This window comes from Ornithodoros turicata, chromosome 9 (assembly GCF_037126465.1).
Source record: "Ornithodoros turicata isolate Travis chromosome 9, ASM3712646v1, whole genome shotgun sequence".
NCBI classification, from domain to species: Eukaryota; Metazoa; Arthropoda; class Arachnida; order Ixodida; family Argasidae; genus Ornithodoros; species Ornithodoros turicata.
In genome coordinates, this window is record NC_088209.1 from 14,450,652 (window position 1) to 14,469,054 (window position 18,403).

Here is an 18,403-nt window from a genome sequence, read left to right on the forward strand (position 1 = left end):
GTTCGCGGACGCATCGATCGAATTACACGATGTGCACTGATTTCACGTTCGAAATAACAAACTTTTTTATCAATAGAGGCATAAGGGCATTTGACAGGACCTTCGAATTCGATCGAATTAAGCGGAAAATCGAATTATCGGAAGTCGTATTAACGGAAGTCTACTGTACAGGGATGTACCCACTATGAATGGATAAGGAAAATGCTGCCACCCCAACAAGACAATTTGACACTGCTGCAGTTTCAGGTGTGCCACACTGAAACTTCAGCGTAAATGAGCTCGTCGTAAAGTTCCTCGTGGGCATACTGTGTACTATTCGATGAAGTGTGTCTGTCCCAGTGTCAGACCTTTCACATTGGGGACTGACTCTAAGTCGTGCCACCTGCTTAGCACCAACATCTCGCGCTTGATGGTGGGTATGAGAAGGTTGCAGGCCAGACTCAAAAAGCGACGGTCTGCTCACGATGTCCGTGTGTCACCCACAATGAGCGCTAGTCCCGTCTGCTTAAACCCGCCCTCTTATGGTCCTGGGAGTTGGTGTGGACGCGGCCCGACGTCTCTTGAACTCGCGTCCTTGTTGACTAATTGAACCTCTGTATGCAATAAGGGATAAGTCGACTTATCCCCTTTTTAGTACCCTTGTTCCCACTCGACTTCAATGGCAGAACTTTGTCTGCAATGTTTATTTGTTGAGCAGGCCTTGCACCTGTACATTGTCATGAGCAGTTTCCAATTTTGTTTCCACGTTTTTGAGACTTCTTGAAAAACAAAAGGCGAAAAATTAATAAGAAATTTGTGCATGTACTCCAGTACAAAGGTTCCCAACTTTTTTGCCCCTGTGTACCCGTCTGCAACTTTAAAAGAAGTGCCAAGGAACCCCCAGGTTGGCCCGGCTCACATATTTGGAGCAAGCTGTAACTGTGGAAATCCCTCCGGTATGACTTGGCGATGACACGGTTCGAGAATCTATGCTCTAGTACGATACTGCCTTAATACTTGAGGGGTCGTCATTGCCATTGTTTAGGAATGACACTCAACTTCCCGGTGACATGATTGCGTGACATAACTTTATTACATGATGTGGTCGGCAATGTGATTTGTTGCAGCTACCCAAACCTAGTTACCAACGACACTCAGTGGGCTCTTCGAGAATGGCTGTCTGGAGATCAGAGTCATCAGAGTAGGTTGCAGTTTGTTACCCTCTCCCAAGTTCTGTCATAAAACAGATATTAGAATACAGATTGCCTTAGAAATTATCTCTGCATGTTGAGATGCAACAAAATAAGTCCCGAAGTGCAGCCCAGGTAGTTGCACTAGACGACTTAAGTGGAAGGCCTTTACCTTAAAGGACGACGGAAGCGAAAATAGGCTGCAGAGCTATTTGCCTCATATTGCGATGTGTACCAAAACAATCCGGAATTCGACTTAGATTTGGGTATATTAGTTGAAATGCCGCCACAATCGCGATATAACGTTCGGCCGCGGAGCACTCTGAGCCCCTGGTGAGCGTCGCCGCGCCGCCGTAGCAGACCACGGAAGTGACGCACGTTGGCTCTCCTGTTGGAGTTCCTGACTTTCATTTGGTGTTTCGGCGTACGTCTAATTCCCGCTACGGGGAAAGAACGGAGACGAAGAAGCATGTACGAACCCATCTCTCATAGAATATATCGCCTTCAGACTTTCACGAGATCTCCGTATCGAACATCTTCAGGCGTTATTCAGAATTCGCCGTGTTTGTGCCGTTTACCGGGCAGCCGCACATGGAGCGCGAGAGATATTTGACGTCACGCGCTCCTCAGATTTTCCCGCAATGCTTGGCGCGCTCCATGGGCGATCGTGTCGGGTGGGCGGCCCAGCGCGCTCGTAATCGTCAAAAATATGCCCATCCGTACAGCGTACTTGCAAAATACTAGTGGCACCATAATTTTACATAATATTTACACCTTGTTCAGTCCCTTTTTTGCAATGGACAAATTTCGCTTCCGTTGTCCTTTAAACATGAGGGAAATTCATGACTGTACGATTGCTTACAATAAGGTCTTGTATGTAATCATGTACCACTGTGTGTCTGATCTGAAGTCCCAGCCTGAATTGTGTTATGGAACTTGTTCATGTTTTCAGGTTTTTTGTGTTCTATAGTTAGAGCCTGAAGTTTTAGGGTTTTACCCGATTGTTCCCCGAATTTGCACCCTGAATTGAAGGTTGAAGGTGGAACCCGATTTTTACCCGGCAAATTGCCCTCACTGGGATGTCTGTAGGAATGCACTAACTTACTTGTTTGGCAGAAAAATGCAGTTACATCACCGCTTGTACCAAACCTGTACAGTCAGTTTGAGTAACTGAGCCCGATTTCTCCCCGAATTTAGCCTACCGGAAGTTTTTTCGCCCGAATTCGCATGAATTTCGTGCGCACGTTTATTTACCCGATTTTTACCCCCCCAAATTTAGAAAAAAAATATTTCCCGAAAACTTCAGGCTCTATTTATAATTAGGGCCTGACTTTTTCGGGTTTTATTTTTGGCCAAATTCGGGGGGGTAAATATCGGGTGATATTTTTCATTCGAAAATTCGGGTGTATTCGGGTTAAATCCCGTTATGGCATATTCTGTCGTCAGGAATTCGGGTGTATTCGGGTGATTTTTTTTGTTTAATAAAAATTTGTCTTAACATGGAACTAATGTTTAGCAATGTTATCAAACTTTATTTTAATGCACGCTTATGAGTGTGCCACACGACCCGGACGTTTTCGGGTAGATTCGGGTTAAACCCGAATTTTACAGATTTCGTTCGGGGGGTAAATAACGGGCGGATACGGGTTTAACCCTAAAAAGTCAGGCCCTATTTATAATTAAGGGGGTTAGAAAACTGACTTACTTCAAGAGCGAGGTAAAACGTAGTGATATGTTTTTTTGGGATAGTTGCTTTCTGGGCTCCAGTGGGTAATATCAACTGGGAACGACGGGACTCAGATCAGCAATACATTTTTTTTTTTTTTTTTTTGTCGCACATTATGGTAATTAATTATCTGTGTGATGCTCTGACAGTGGTATTGTGGGAGCAACAGGGAGTTGACGAGGACACGTGCCTGACAATGTTGCGGTCGTACATTGAAGACAAGGGCTTCTCTATTCCTCTGTGCATTGGTGAGTGGAAGCATAACATTATCCGAGTTCACTGTAAACAGTGAATTTTCAGTGAACTCAGTGAGTCCCCCGCAGTGAACACCCTCTGGGGAGGTGTCTTCTATTTCTTACTCCTCCCTCCGTGCAGCTGTCCCTTCATAGCACCCCGACTCTCTAATACACTATAATTACTTTTCCATGTCTGGTCATTTCCTTGTGTTTGTTTTCTATTTCTGTTCCTAGGGTGACACTTAGCTTGTCTGTCTCCTATACTGGCCTGCTATTATACGGGTCCTATATTACGGGTTACTATTCGATCAGATACGGGTTACGCAGCCTAAAGAAGCACAGTCTTGTGCACGAAAGCCTTGTTTAAATAAATAAGTAGCTCCTACCGTTTAATATCACTCTTTGCTTTACTCTCTACCGGCAACTTGATATAGCCTTTTTTTTTTTTTTTGCCTTCCTTACTATTTTAGTGGGATCACAAACGGGACCAGTCGGACATGATTTTTTTGTTGCTTTCTTTTAAATTAATGCAAAGTTGCCTTTGTAAACAAGTGTCTTCCTGGCCAACCAATTCAATTCAATCAATATGGTGGTACACACTCCCCAGCCTTAGAAGGATTGATTGTTCTGTAACCTGTTTACGTTGGGGTTATCTGTTGCCATATCTATTCATCAGCATTTTCTGTTCTTCCTTCAGGAGACAGCATGCAAACAGAAATGAAAGTTCAACTACTGCTTTTCTTGGTGAGTTACTTCCGGCTGCTACTTTACTAGTGAACCCTGAAGTAAACATTGCAAAGACCAGAGATGTAGCGAACCTTAAGAAGTTAAAATTCGCAGAAGTTAGTGAAACTCAAACTTTTCTTCAGAAAATTTGAAAAGGTTCACAGGAGCTTGACTTCGACTGGTGCATGTGCGCCGATCTCCTCACTGCAAGTGGGAGCACGTGTTTTATGACTGGAAAAACTGACAAATACTAATGTTATGTTTAGATTATGATGTTCTATGTATTTTTTTGTGTGCTATAGATATTTATTACACTAGTAAGGTGAATTGGAAACATGAAAACAAAAAGAAAATACTATAGGAGTTACCTGCTGGCAAGACTTAGAGACGTCGCTGGACAAGCATCCGTGTTTTCCAGTGTCTGTTTGTCTTCATAACATGCGATTACAAACTACACTGGAGACCGCTTATAACGTATGTCGCGGGACCGCTGAAAATCCGCACTATAAGTGGCTCTGCACTATAACCAAATATATCACATTTCAATACATGCTCGAGCTTGAGCAGCCACCTTTCTGTTACACCATGTTGTGCACCGTACTGAACAGCGCGGAGATCCTTTGCAGAGAAAACAATTTATTCAACTTTCTCACGGAGCCATGAAACACGCTGTGATTTTTGTCTGGCACAGTTTCCTGACCGTGTCTTGCCCGTGCGTTCCCAACAACGGAGCGGCAACTGAATGCCTCGTCGCTCAGTCCATCCTGGGTATGGGAGTCCCTTCGTTTGTACACACACGCTATCGTATCTTTGTGGGACATCTCTGCTGCCGCAAAGTCCTGATCATCATCCGAGCCGTTTTCCAACACGCACGCCTCACGGTTCGGACGGCTTGCAGTATCGCTTCATCGGTGGCTGTTCGCTTGCAGATGCAGACATTGGTACCTGTCAAAAGTGTCCGCTGAAGAAACATAGTTGTTATCTTTGCCAATTGCGCGTTGATTGTGTCTCGTATGGCACAAGTGGCGCGTAATGCAAATAGAAGTCAGAAGCTTTCCCGCCGGCCAACCTCCTCGCCGGCCAACCTCCTCGCCGGCCTCGACAAGAGGAGATAACAGAAGCGTTCTGTTACCTCTCCTCGCCGGCCTCCACAAGAGGAGATAACAGAAGCGTTCTGCTATCTCTCCTCGCCGGCCTCGACAAGAGGAGATAGCAGAAGCGTTCTGTTACCTCTCCTCGCCGGCCTCCACAAGAGGAGATAGCAGAAGCGTTCTGTTACCTCTCCTCGCCGGCCTCCACAAGAGGAGATAACACAAGCGTTCTGTTATCTCTCTAGAAGGTTGATAGTAACACTGCTGAAGTGTCAAATGGGGAGGTCACGTTAGTCTCAGTCCTCAAATTTGCATTGTCACCTCCTACTAAATAAGTCTATAATGGTAACATCACTGGCACCCTCACTTGAAGTTGAGGTCAGTATTTCAGTATTTCTGATACCCAAATATACTTGTAGTCAAAGCCATGCATATTGAAAGATAAGCATTTTGCAGTGTGCCTGAGTACATTTTTCGCTGTATTTCTGGCTCCCTGTAGACTGTAAATCCTAAAAATGTTGGGGGTTGAGTACAAATAATTCGGCACATATTTTGAAGATCGGTCCAAATTATTCGGCACGGAAGTACGTTGTTTCTATGGGGTGCTTGTCAGTGCCAGCAGTCTCATCCGCAAAATTGGAGAGTCCGAACTTTTTATTCGAATTATTGATTGGCGACTCTGTTTTGAGAAAGGTAGTTTGGTGTTCAAGTGATACCCGTTGTAACAAGGCAAGTCTTAACAGCGATTACGCTTAAGCGCCGTTACCCGACCAAAGCGTAGTTACCGTGAACCACGGTTTGTTGTTGTCGCCACACGGCTGTTTGCGACATGTTAGCAGTGACCACGTGATTGTGATACAAGCGCCAGGTCTAATTTTGATTGCACTGTACATCATGAAAAGAAAAGGGCACAATGGCCGTTTTAATGATTATTAAACTTTTTAATAGCTTAACAATCATTAAATACACAGTACGCGCTTGAGTATTGCGAGAAACGTCATTGCACACGTATTGACGTCTTGAAATCGGAATCGCGAAACTGAAGTTGCCAAGCTTGGTTTCCCATAACCGCGGTTAGTGACGTAACATTGTTTGGTCGACTGCGGCGAACCACGGTTCCGTTAACCAGAGCCGTATATTAAAAGGGAGTCTGGCCATTAATGGGTCATGCCTATACCTGAAGCTCCACCCACTTTTTCAGCTTTCTGATCAATGAAGTCTTGAAATATGGGGTGCTATCAATAAACCTATCCTCACTATTTGTCCCTGTATCCAATGTGGGCAGCGCCATTTTGGGTTGCAAGTGGATTGGATGGGATTGAAATGGATACCTCTCACAATCTGGAAAACTAGTGGAGTTTTGGTGCATATTTGATGAACGCCACCTAGGGAGCGTAAGGCACGTCGGGAATTGTCGTCTGCTTCCGTTGTTGTACTGCTGCCGGCAGAACCACCTGCTGGGACACATTCTGTTGCCGGTATGATTTTTAAACATATCTACATGAATAGTTGGAATATAAAAGGCAAGAATGTTTATATCTATGAAATCCAGCAATTAAATATAAGATTGTACAGCACACTGCCGTTTTGGTTATGATTTCATTATGAGCGCCGTGTTCACTAGGCCAAACACCGGCCACAAAACGTATTATTTTCAGTTAGATGTCGGCGGATGAGCATAAGTTGAAACTGGTTTCCGAGAAACGTATATGAGGATGTACATTTGCAGCGTAAAATCAGAGTAGTCTGTGAAAATTTTTTGTCGCGAAATCCCCACTTCGCTGTGTTCGTTTTCGTTGCCATTTTGGGTGGCAGTAAGGTGCCATGGCGACCCCCTTGGTAAAAAGCAAACCAATCAGAGGACCGGAGCTGTGATTGACAGGTCGCGCCTCTTTTTGTGACTCCTCCCAGTGGCCAGACTCCCTTTTAATATACAGCTCTGCCACTAACTGCGCTTAGTGCCGCCTGTGTGGCAAATATACGAGTTACCACCTTGGGAGACCATTGTTCACGCTGCTTTAATGTGGGTTCATTCAGCTCATGTTTCGTCCCCTGCAGGCACGCAAGCACATGATCGACTTCAACTCGACGCACTGCACACCGCTCCCGCCCAGTCTCTTTCAACTTCCGTGGAATGCTTCCACCCTGACCGAGGGCAACAATGGGGGAGGAGGTGCGGAAGGCTTTTATCGTGTCTCTGCTGAAATGTGTACTGGTGATGACAGTCGTCCGTAGAGTGGCGACGGTTCCCGTTCTTAAGTCGGGTTAGAGACGGAGTTCATATACGTTGTTTGGCAAAAGTTTACGCCATGAATCTGTTTTGTTTAACCGAGTTTCACAAAAGCAACCCTTTGTTGATGCGTCGTGCAAGGCTCGCACGTGAGAGTGCTTATGTACCGGGACTATCCAGTGGAAGTTGTACAATCAAAGGACTCTTCTGACATACGGTTCCGCATGTTGCTGCGCGGAATATGTAGCGTGTGAGCTGACTGTGATGTGAAGAAAAGTTTACTGCACTTGGGAATTCTCACATGCAACAGTTGTGGAAATCAGTCTCTTTTCTAACTGAGCATAACTTTTGTGCAGTTGTGTTTTGCTAGACAAAAGGGATTGGGGGGGGGGGGGGGGTATATGTTTAGTAAGGAAAGAAAAAAAGTGTGGGTTGTGTGAAAGAGCTTAATACTGGACGCTAGGCATTTTCAGCTGCGATTACATACGACAGTGCTGCAGATAGGTTAGCTCATTTCTTGTATTTTTTTTTCTGTTGCCGTTTGATGTCCGATTGAAATTGGAGATGGTATGAGCGTGCCAGCAGTTGCGTGTTGCATGTGAAGGGCGTTGTCACGTGTATTTGCAAACGTAAGGGGTGCAACGTACCTGTACAGTTTTCTCAGCTAAATGTAGAAATACTCAACTTATTTCGAACAGTAGAACATCTATTTGTTGTACAGTCATGCGATCCTGGGGTTGAAACCATCGTCAGTAATTTCTGCCAGCAAAGTACCGAAGCAGGTGAATTGTGCTGCACCAGTTCAGAAATTTGTGTTGCAATAGACCTGTAGTGCTTGCCACCAGAAACTTGCTCAGTCACTGAAGGTTTTACACAGAAACAAAGACATAGAGCAGCTTGTCTTTCTTTCTTCTTCTTCTTCAAAACACACCGTGCATGTATGGCTTGTACGGCTTGTACAGGCAAGGCTTAAAACTTGCACTTGCATGCGACAGCGCTTTTCTCAACAAATGCTGTGTCCCGTTATACTTGGCAAGGTCCATAGTCCAGGCTGCATTGAATGGCTATAGTCTTTGTGAACTGCGCCACAACTTTGTGCTGCTCTGAGTGTGGAGTCACAGAGGAATCCTTACTTCCTAACCATAGGAAAAAAGAATCGTAGGGCAAGGCACACCCGACTTACTTAAACTACAACTTACTTAACCTAGTAACTAGATTATAACAACCATGTCATGGGCACCCCTTCCCAGCACCGCATGTAGGAGCTAGAGGTGGCGCCACTCGTCGGCCCGGCCATTGCTTACTCAATTTCTGCAGTACTTTGTATACTTCCAACTTACCTTAGTATATTTGTACACAAGCGGTGGCTGCCCCATGGGAGATGCTTCTTTCTAAAGTTGATTATCATCATCATCATTCTATGCGTTTTCATAGGAGATAGATATTGCTGCCGTCTGCTACGGTAGCCGTACGTCCGCTTCTGCGCGTTCAAAAGTCAAAATTTCCGTTGTCCAATCGTCGGCCGATGAGTAGCGCCCCCTAGCGGATCATGCGGACGGGCTCCACATAGGGGTTGCCGATTATGACATGGTCATTATAATTAGGGCCTGACTTTTTCGGGTTTTATTTTTGGCCAAATTCGGGAGGTGAATATCGGGTGATATTTTTCATTTGAAAATTCGGATGTATTCGGGTTAAATCCCGTTACGGCATATTCTGTCATCAGGAATTCGGGTGCATTCGGGTGATTTTTTTTGTTTAATAAAAATTTGTCTTAACATGGAACTAATGTTTAGCAATGTAATCAAACTTTATTTTAAAGCACGCTTATGAGTGTGCCACGCGACCTGGATGTTTTCGGGTAGATTCGGGTTAAACCCAAATTTTGCAGATTTCGTTCGGGGGGATAAATATCGGGCGGACACGGGTTTAACACTAAAAAGTCAGGCCTTAATTATAATCTAGTATGGTTGCGACAACACATGTTCCTATCACACACCAGCCACTACCCACACCCACTGACCCATACTCGATAAGGTGAGACACCACATATTGAGATTGACGGCCCACACTACTGCAGTGTGCACCTTCAGAGGCAGTGGCCTAGCATACCACCCGCAATAACAGCCCAGGGGGCTTAAAGGCACTATGAAATTTCCCGAACCCCCATACTTTTTTTCGATGGAAACTGTTCTTCCCGCAGAGAAACGAATATGCCACAAATTTTTCCGGACGAAATCGCTCCACTCTGCGAGGAGCGCTCGCTGGAAATGTCTCTTCCGCGTTCCTCCTCTCCCGCGCATATTTCCCTGTCGATGGTGTAACTGTACGGACCGCACTTCGGTTCCCCGTTACGTCACCGGTGTTGCACAATGGCAAGTAATGCCGCGAGCTCGCGCTGTGGCTGCCGCAACTGCCGAAATCTGCCGATCGCGCGAAAGCTGCTGTGATGGAGATTTCCACTCCCGATGAACGCATACGCGGGATCTTACGGCGCATGCTCCTGGCGGGATTCCTCGGCTCGGCAACACGTCACGATGACGTGTTGCTGAGCCGGCCGTGGTCGCGTCAAGTTGCCCGTTGTGTCTCCGCTCGGCAGCTCCCCACGGCGCGGCGCCAGCTGTCCTCCCTTCGCCGCTCCGTTTAAATTCGCTCCCGAGAAGTCCGCTCGCGCGACGAAAGTAAAATTTCGGTTCTAGACTCAGGAAAATGTCTTCTTTCGAACGAAACGAAGAAAAAAATCGTTTCATAGTCCCTTTAACTGCTTGCACGTTTAACTAGCTAATGTGGGGTGGGGCACAGCATTGTATGTCTCACGCCAATATGTCACACACCCGTCTTTTTGAATTTCCCGCCACCTGTTAGACAAGCACGTCATTAAGCCCCCCCTCCCCTCCCTCACTGACAGTATCCCCCTCTGGAAGTGTCTCTTTTTCGTGGATGTAGACACCTTGCATCTAGTGACCCACTCGAATTTCTGGCTGAAAGGCTTACCCGTTTGGCTCCCAAATCACTACACGTGAATTACAACATACATGATTAAAGGGGCACTGAAGTGCGAAAATTTCTCCTCGCAGAATGGAAGGTGCCATTACGCAACAAAGATACCCAACACAAATAGAACGGGTCTCATGCGTTGCATCACGTGTGATTTATCAGCAAAAGAATCATGTGCTTTCCCTCTCCTTCTCAAGAAGCGTGATAATTGGGATAGGTTTCTGATTAGCCTCCTCAATTCCCCGTGATCGTTCGAGGACACCAATGACAGCCTGCATCACTACATTGTTTGCCTTCTTAAAGGTGGTGTCCAGGCATGACAAACGCAGTGAATCGTAGGTGTGATCAGAATATAGTGGGCGCCTGAAATACTACATGTAATCGGAATATTTTGCTTTGAAACGGTCAGAAACATTAGAAAATGAATTTATATAATTGGATTTTTGTGTTGTATTGATACACCTTCCTTTCTATCCAGTTGTCTTTACTGTCACATTTAATCGTGTTTAAATCGTGTTTCTATTGTGCAGCCCCCATATTACTTCCTTGTGTGATACCTGTAGCTTATAAATATTTTCGTGAAATGTTGAACCCCTCGGCCATAGAGTGAGCTCCATGTCCCTTGTAAAACAACCGCCGAGTCTGAAAGGGTCCTTGAAAGACCCCTGAATATTTGTCCCGAAATTTGGGGGGGGGACCATGGGATATCCATCAATGGTGGAATCCATTCGTGGGTGTCCATTTGATATCCAAACTTTGTAATTCCGGATTCCTCGTGGAGAGCATCCTTTAAGGAGGGGATGAGCGTAAATTGCGGTTTCTTTCGCTCGTAAATCACGAACGACACAAGCGATGAATGAAGTTCCCTTTGTGTTGGTGTCATAGTGACAGCAACTTTCATTCCGTTGGGAGAAATTTTTCTGTACGGCTGGCATAGCGCAGCAAAGTAGACAAACCAAAAGACAAAAGACACACCTCTGTCTTGCCAGAAGTTTTGCAATTTAAGTGTCCCTCTAAGGCTGAACCAGGTAGGTGACAAAACTGGAGCGAGTGAAAAACTACTTAATGATGTACAGAGTTACCTAAGCGGAGTAGAATATAGTTATCTTCAAGAAATGTAACGGCGGGGGCAGACCAAGCAATTTTTTTCCCCCCTCTGTCTCATTTCATGTCTGAGCATGTTCTCTCCATTTGGTGGAGAGGGGTTACGTGACAAGATGTTATCCATGTTGTGCGCCGAGTTTTGGAGAGCAACATTCTCAGTTCTGCATAAAAGCCTGGATTCCAAAGTTGTAGAGTACCTCCTCTGTCTGCACTCTGCAAAAGGCCTCACAATTAGACCAAGGCCCAGCAAATCTGTTTGCTTTCTAAAATTATTGTACCATATAGCATACATTATGTGTTTGAAGTATGTGGATAAGGTAAGCAGTATTAAATGCTTGTCAGCTCGAGGTGTCAGAGTGTTCCAAGTGGGTTGTCATCTTGAAGGGTTTCTTACGCATATTGTGAGCATAGCAAATAGAACCGTCTCTGATGTCTCTTGTTGTTGTGATCTTAATTGGAGGCATTCTCCGCGATGGACGGTGGAGGTGGGGGGGAGTTAGTAAGCCGAGGTTGCCGACAGGGCTGTGTACTTAGCATGTTGCATCTTGTTTTGGCAGAACTGGCAGCGCTCAGTGAAATGATGGAGACGGAACTGATCATAGGGGGCCTACTAGGATCTATGACATCACCCAGCTTTTGCGACGAGTTAATTGTGACTAATCGGGCAGGAATTTTTCTATAATGTAAGATAATGCAATATAATGCACGATGAAATACAAAAAAAAAAAAAAACTTTTAATGCAACATCAAATACATACTGACAATACATACATGTTTCATGTCCACCGACACAACAATTTTTGTGCACCTTAACGCCGACGGTTGTACACACTTTCTCCGCAGGTGAAGGTCCGAAACGTTGTTGCGCAGCAAGTACAGGATGAATTGCATTATTTTTGTGTCAGTACATAGCATCAGCGCATGCATGATGTTTCCTCTGATGCCACTGTTAGGGAGTGTCTCGTTTATTGCTTGCCAGTGCATTCTCTAATAAAAGCCCTAACAAAGTTAGTGTTTGCTGCTTCACGTGTCTCTTTCCTTCTAAGTCATACGTGGTCGTATTATTGCAGCAGATGTAAGGTGGACCCCATCACGGCTATAAGCAGGACATTGCAGCATGCACAAGGCATCAGAATTCAACGTATGGCTTGCATGCACTCTTGCCCGAGTTTTGCAAGGTTGGGTGGTATGCTACTAACTTTGTCTAGCATTTTGTTTCATGATGATATATGGGAGCTCACTTTCATCACTAGTATTGACCTCTGTGTTTTAAGTTCATATTCAACTGGTACCTCTTTTATTTTGGTATTACACTGTACTTAATTTTGATTGACTCGTACTAGACTGTATATGGTCACTACTAACACTGATGATTGCAGCCCTGCATGGATGAAAACTTTTGTGTGCATGCAAGGGGCTGGCACCGCTGTCATGTCTCAGCAGCAGCAGCAGTGTCTTCAATGTTCACAGACCCAGCTTTCTGCGAAACGATTAACCCTCTGCCGTAAAACTTGGACAGCTGACCTACATTGATGTGATGCAAGCAACCATCCCATCTCATTCAGTGTACCATAACTCCTGGTGAATGTCGCAACCCTTTTTACGTGTCACAGTTTCGGTCAAACACTTGTGCTGCAGCTTTCCAAGTGTGTGTGTACGAATAAGTTGTAATTTACGTAATGTGGATAGATCACGATAGCTGTCGTCTGGTGGAACGCACGAAAGAGAGATGCAGTACTTTAGCATAAACAGTTAGAAGGTGGTAGCCTCACTGCTCCACCCTCAATGCATTTTCCTGTACGAGATACAAAATGTGGAAACGAAGGCCTGGCTGGATTTTTCCTTTGGTGTGTGCCGAGCGAAAGATTCACAAGCACTGCATTCACATGAAGACGTCAGCCTGAGCATGGGAAGTAAACACTGGAGGAGGAGAACGTGGACGAGAGCTCAAACCCTCGGAATTAGTTGTCCTTTTCGCCGGTTTCAGCCTCTTGTCTGTGTCGCCATTTTTTTTTTTTTCTGTGTTTACTGGCCATGCTCAGACTCTTTTCTGCGTCTGTACCATCTTAACTGCATTCACAACATGCTGTGGACCACAACCAGACGAGAAAACTTGACTTCACCTAGAACCGTGTACCTAGTAGTGGGGATTAATACCTGTGGGTGATGCCAACGCCGCCTAGATACAGAAAGCTTGCTCGTTGCCTCCTCTCCCTCCCTCCTTCGCTACGTGGACATTAAGAGTCAGAATACGTCTGCTACTGCTATTCACCGTTCTGCTAATCCGAGAACTCTCAAATGACTCCAGCTCATCTGGAACCTGCAGACCTAAATATTTACAGAAAAAGCGCAAGACACGTTCCAGAAAATCGCTTTTGAGAAGGATCGAGACAATTTTGCGCTTTATTTCCAAGTTTTCTGATTTAGTCCACAGGGACGATCAATCACAAGTCGCAGACGACGGTGGTTAGTCTTCATATACTCAGCTGCTGAAGGCACGTTTGTGATTGGCTGCCTCCATTGAAAACACAGTCCTGATTTGCTGACTCTTAATTGTTACGTCACATCGATGAATAAGCAGGCTTTCTCAGTCTAGGTGGTGTTGGTTTCGTAGGGCTCTATTATGTATTGTTGAAAATCTGAAAGTGTTTGTCGGTCCGTTCATCGTTACTATGCCCTCAATTGCCCTTCGTAGTATGTATGCTCCTGGTGCTTGATAATATGCCTGGTGAAGGCACACTTTTGTTAAGGCCACTACAGTTTTCTGCATCAGTGAATGCACAAATGAAACTCTGTGGCATAAAAACATCAGAATTTGCAATATTCTGTATAACACGAAGAATGCTGAACATCAGTATTGTACTACCTGTAATAAAGGAAGTTTCTTTGGAGTTCTTCATGGTGACAAGTATCCTTCTACAGTTGAGAACCATTTTGCGGCTACTGGGTTTGAGGCAGAACAAGACTGTGCTGCTGCCGCAACGTTTACCTGGCGTATCCAGTATTGGTGTGATATGCGGGACTCAAATGGTAGAACAAGGCTAAACGCTTTATCCCAGACAACCACCAACGTTCCAGGAACATCCTGTGGACGTTCGTTCTGGGACATCTGGACATCCTAGGGATGTCCACAGAAATCCCTATGACGTCTCGTGGACGTCAAATTTACTGCCAAAGTTGCATCCATAGATGTCCCAGGTCAGTCCAGTGGATGTCCTTACTGACGCTTCAAGGATGTTGTACGGTCATCCTAGCCCACCCTCACAAATGTGATTTACAGTGACTATCAACCTATGTATGTTGCCGAATTACGTGCTGGCTCCACTGAACTACACCTAGGTTATTCGAGGAAGTATGCTCTAGTATTACACTTCTTATATACACGACCTCGCTTATCCTGAAACAATGCACAACTGCCGATCGGAATACTCCCAGACAATCATGTTTCTGTGTATAATGTTGTAATGTCTGCAATATATGTTTCGCAATATAACTGGTAGTACAAGACACACCAAAAGTCTTTAACGAATGTAGTCAAATTTATTCAGCAAACACATGACATCACATTCCTAGGAATGCCACTATAGCCTTGTGACATACTTCTATAAACTTCATGGAAGTGAAAAAATATCCCAGCTTGTGCTAACACGAAGAAATAAATAAAGTTCTTAGAGATTGTAATCATAAGGAACACTTCAACGAAGTAACTGTAACATAGTGCAGAATGAACTGTAGCTTGTTTATCACAGCTCGCTAAACAAAAAAGAAGTTGAAATTATGTGAGCATATAAGAACACATTTACAGATATACACTCTTAAAAAGGATCTTCGCCGCATAGCACGCTCCTAGCCAGCCATATTCTCACATGATATCGTTATCTGCCCTGATTTGTTGAAAATGGGAGGCGTACGCCTTTTTTGTGACACTTATGATGTTCATAATTGTCACAGAAAAGGCGTACGCTTCCCGTTTTCAACAAATCAGGGCAGATAACGATATCGTTCGAGATTATGGTTGGCTAGTAGCGTGCTATGCGGTGAAGTTCATTTCTAAGAGTGTAGGAAAATCACCACCCCATGACGGTACCCTACGTCATTTGCTTCTCTAAAACTCTACAGCCCAAGATAGCATTCTCTCTTTTATTGGTACGTGTAACAATACTCCAAATAAAAAATTTCACACAAAAAAGCACAGTAGAAAGGAACACAGGGTGGACACTGTTGAGTTTCATTTTATGTTTGCCACGTCTCGGTAGACATACTCCCTTCCGCTCTCGAAAAACATCTCTTCCCCGCGTAGCACGCTGTGCGCCAACCATTGCTGATAGGGTTGTAGCTTCTGATTCGAGGACAGAGCGGTACGTACGCCTTTTTGTGTCAATTTGGATATATGATAATTGACACAAAAAGGCGTACGCCCTCCTCTCTCTTGGAATTAGAGGCTAGCCCTATCGTTCGTGGCCATGGTTGGCGCAGAGCGTGTTATGTGGCGAAGTTCTGTCTTTAGAGTGTAACAAAAGAATTTTTCAAATCAACTTTTACGGTACAAACTTCGCTTGATAGCACCCTCCCTTGCCTAGACAGGCTCCAACTGAATTTTGTCAAAAATTTCAATCCACTATTCACAGAATATCGGCTCAAAACATGATTACAATATTACATCAACAATAATTTGTCTTGAGGAGACTGAAGTAAATCTGACACAAGATTGTTACCAGCACACTTAAAAACGAACTTTACCTCATAGCCTGCTAATCCCGAATGACAGCGTTCCCGCCCCTGATTTTGTTGAAAACCGGAGGCGTGACCTTTTTTTGTATCAATTATGCAATTGATAAGTGGTACAAAAAAGGCGTACGCCTCCCGTTCCCACCAAGTCACGAGCGAGAACGATATCATTTGGGTTGATATGGCACTGATAGCATATGCTTAATGTAAAGCATGTTGCTATACACTCAACGGCCCACTTCCTCAAAGAAGTCAAAATATGCGGTTTTTCATTTACATTTGGCGTGAACGTACCATGTACAGCCGGGCTCGATTCTCTTCTGCCTTGGAAATCACATTGAGTACTTTGTGTTTTAAACTGTTGAACAGCAAACTGTTCGGACGCCATTCATCATCTCACAATCAAGTTGTTGTTCAGCACTCTCTGACGTCGACGAATAAGTTTCCTCAATCTCCTTGGCGACTGGAGGGACTGCTGAGAACACAATTCTCATCACTTTCAATCACCATGTACACAAAGGTCTTGATCTTGATCCCGTGAACAAGACGCACGACACTTGTGTTGCTCGCGTAGCGTATTCAGGGCGTCAGCCGAAATCGCATGGAGCCTTTTTTTTCAGCCCGTATAGTGCCTTCATGTACACACACCTTTTACCCTTAACTTTCGGCATCACGGCAACTTCCTGCACATTTAGTAAGCCCACCTTCAAACTTGGAACAGCACAACGGAAAGAGCTACTGGAGAAAGCACGCCGGCACAGGCGAGCGGATGATGATGATGAATGTCGGCGCTATTGTCGATATCCATGGCGCTTTCTGCCTCGGTCGCGGCGGTGCAGTTAGTATAGCAGACGACGCTCAGCAGTGGACAGCAGGCAACATTTCTTGCTCTTTGATTCCAGCGAACCTAACGTGTATTCCGATTTGATACTGTCGCAGTTATATGCACATTCATTTATGGAGGTATTGAATAAATGAAGCTGGAGTAATATTTCTCGCACGACGCCAATCCAAGCTGAACATAGCTGCTAATATGGGCAACAAAATGTTACATTATGTAATTTCAGGCATGTAGTTAATATTAGCTGTGACCAGAATGCACCACTGTTAACTGTTAGCACACATAACATAAAACTGTTAGCCTCGTTGTCAATTTCAGGACACGTCCAAAATATATATCTACAGGACATCCAGGGGACGTCCCCCTTGCCACGTCACCCCTGGATGAATCTAGGAAATTTATGGATATTTTTGGATATCCATGGAATGTCACCTGGACATCCATCATGGATCTGGACGTTATGACAAAACATGGATGTCCTCGGGACGTTGATGGTTGTCTGGGATATGCTTCTGTGCCTGTGTAGCTTCCCAGTTTTCCTCTCTCCCCTATTGCCTGTGGAGTGACCTCCTTGGTCCCTCCAAAGTAAGGTGGGAACACTTCAAGGTTTCTTTTTGCGGACCCATGCTGGTCTACTGTGCCCCCTTATTGCTACCCTATGAGTGGAAAGACACTTTGTCACATGGTTTTCCATATCACAGCACCTTCTCTCTCCAGGCACAAACAGTCGCAGCATATTCTACTCCACTTTCAGGTATCCCTTGTGTCATAACAGATCCCCTAGAGTATTTTCCCCAGTCACACGGGTACTCTTTAGTGCCGTCTTGGGTGGTAAGTTACAAGTATCTTTTAACTGCTAGTTACTTTTTGCAGTAACTGGTTACTGCAACTACTTTACTTTCCTAGAAGAGTAACTTCTAAAGAACTAGTTACTGCTTTCTGTTAAAGGAATTGCAAAATGTAGCTGAGTCACTCTGGTACTGAAATATTTTCCACGCATCTGCTGCCTTGCTCGTCACTTTGTCGAGACTACGAATGCCAAGCCGTTCCAGAAATTCCATAAATTTTGTCATCTCATATGCAGCCATGATGACCTAGAGTAAATCCCACCGTACAGTTTCAGCTGGCGGGAAATTAGCTGTATATAATGCGGTTATATGCATGCTATGTCCACATAGAAATGCAAAAATTAAGGTTTTGAGGGTTACATTTATTGATTCAACTTTCTTTTCTGAAAAAGGTAACTAAAGTAACAAGTTAGTTTAAAGGATTACAGAAACCTCCCAAGTCACTAGTTATTTTCAATACCATGCAGTTAATCAATCGGGTGAAATGCACCATGTGAATTGATTCATTCGGCAAATTATTATATATCGTAGAATTTAATTTTAAATTTCGCCGCAAAGTGCCACCGTGCGCAACACTGGCGAAGCACGAAACCAGCCGTCCAAGGCGGTCTGACGTCATCGCGGTGCCCTCCGCTGATTTGTTTAGGGAAACGTCGTCTGCTACCTCTAGCTGTTCCTTGATTGGGTATTGATGTTGTTGCACGTCG

The 18,403-nt window shown here is 44.7% G+C and overlaps 1 protein-coding gene across 5 annotated transcripts in view; it reads left to right on the forward strand.

The window, feature by feature from the left end:
• Positions 1-14,170, forward strand: part of LOC135368168 (phosphatidylserine lipase ABHD16A-like) — a 37,468-nt gene extending 23,298 nt beyond the window's left edge. For 2 of the 5 annotated variants that reach the window (XM_064601288.1, XM_064601289.1), the window contains exons 17-21: positions 1,107-1,180; positions 3,045-3,143; positions 3,829-3,875; positions 7,007-7,121; positions 11,837-14,170. In XM_064601288.1, coding sequence (XP_064457358.1) covers positions 1,107-1,180; positions 3,045-3,143; positions 3,829-3,875; positions 7,007-7,121; positions 11,837-11,961 — 460 coding nt within the window. In that variant the 3' untranslated portion in view covers positions 11,962-14,170. The remainder of the gene's footprint in view (positions 1-1,106; positions 1,181-3,044; positions 3,144-3,828; positions 3,876-7,006; positions 7,122-11,836) is intronic. The other 3 variants (XM_064601290.1, XM_064601291.1, XM_064601292.1) reach the window with 3 other exon arrangements.
• Positions 14,171-18,403: the final 4,233 nt, after the last annotated feature.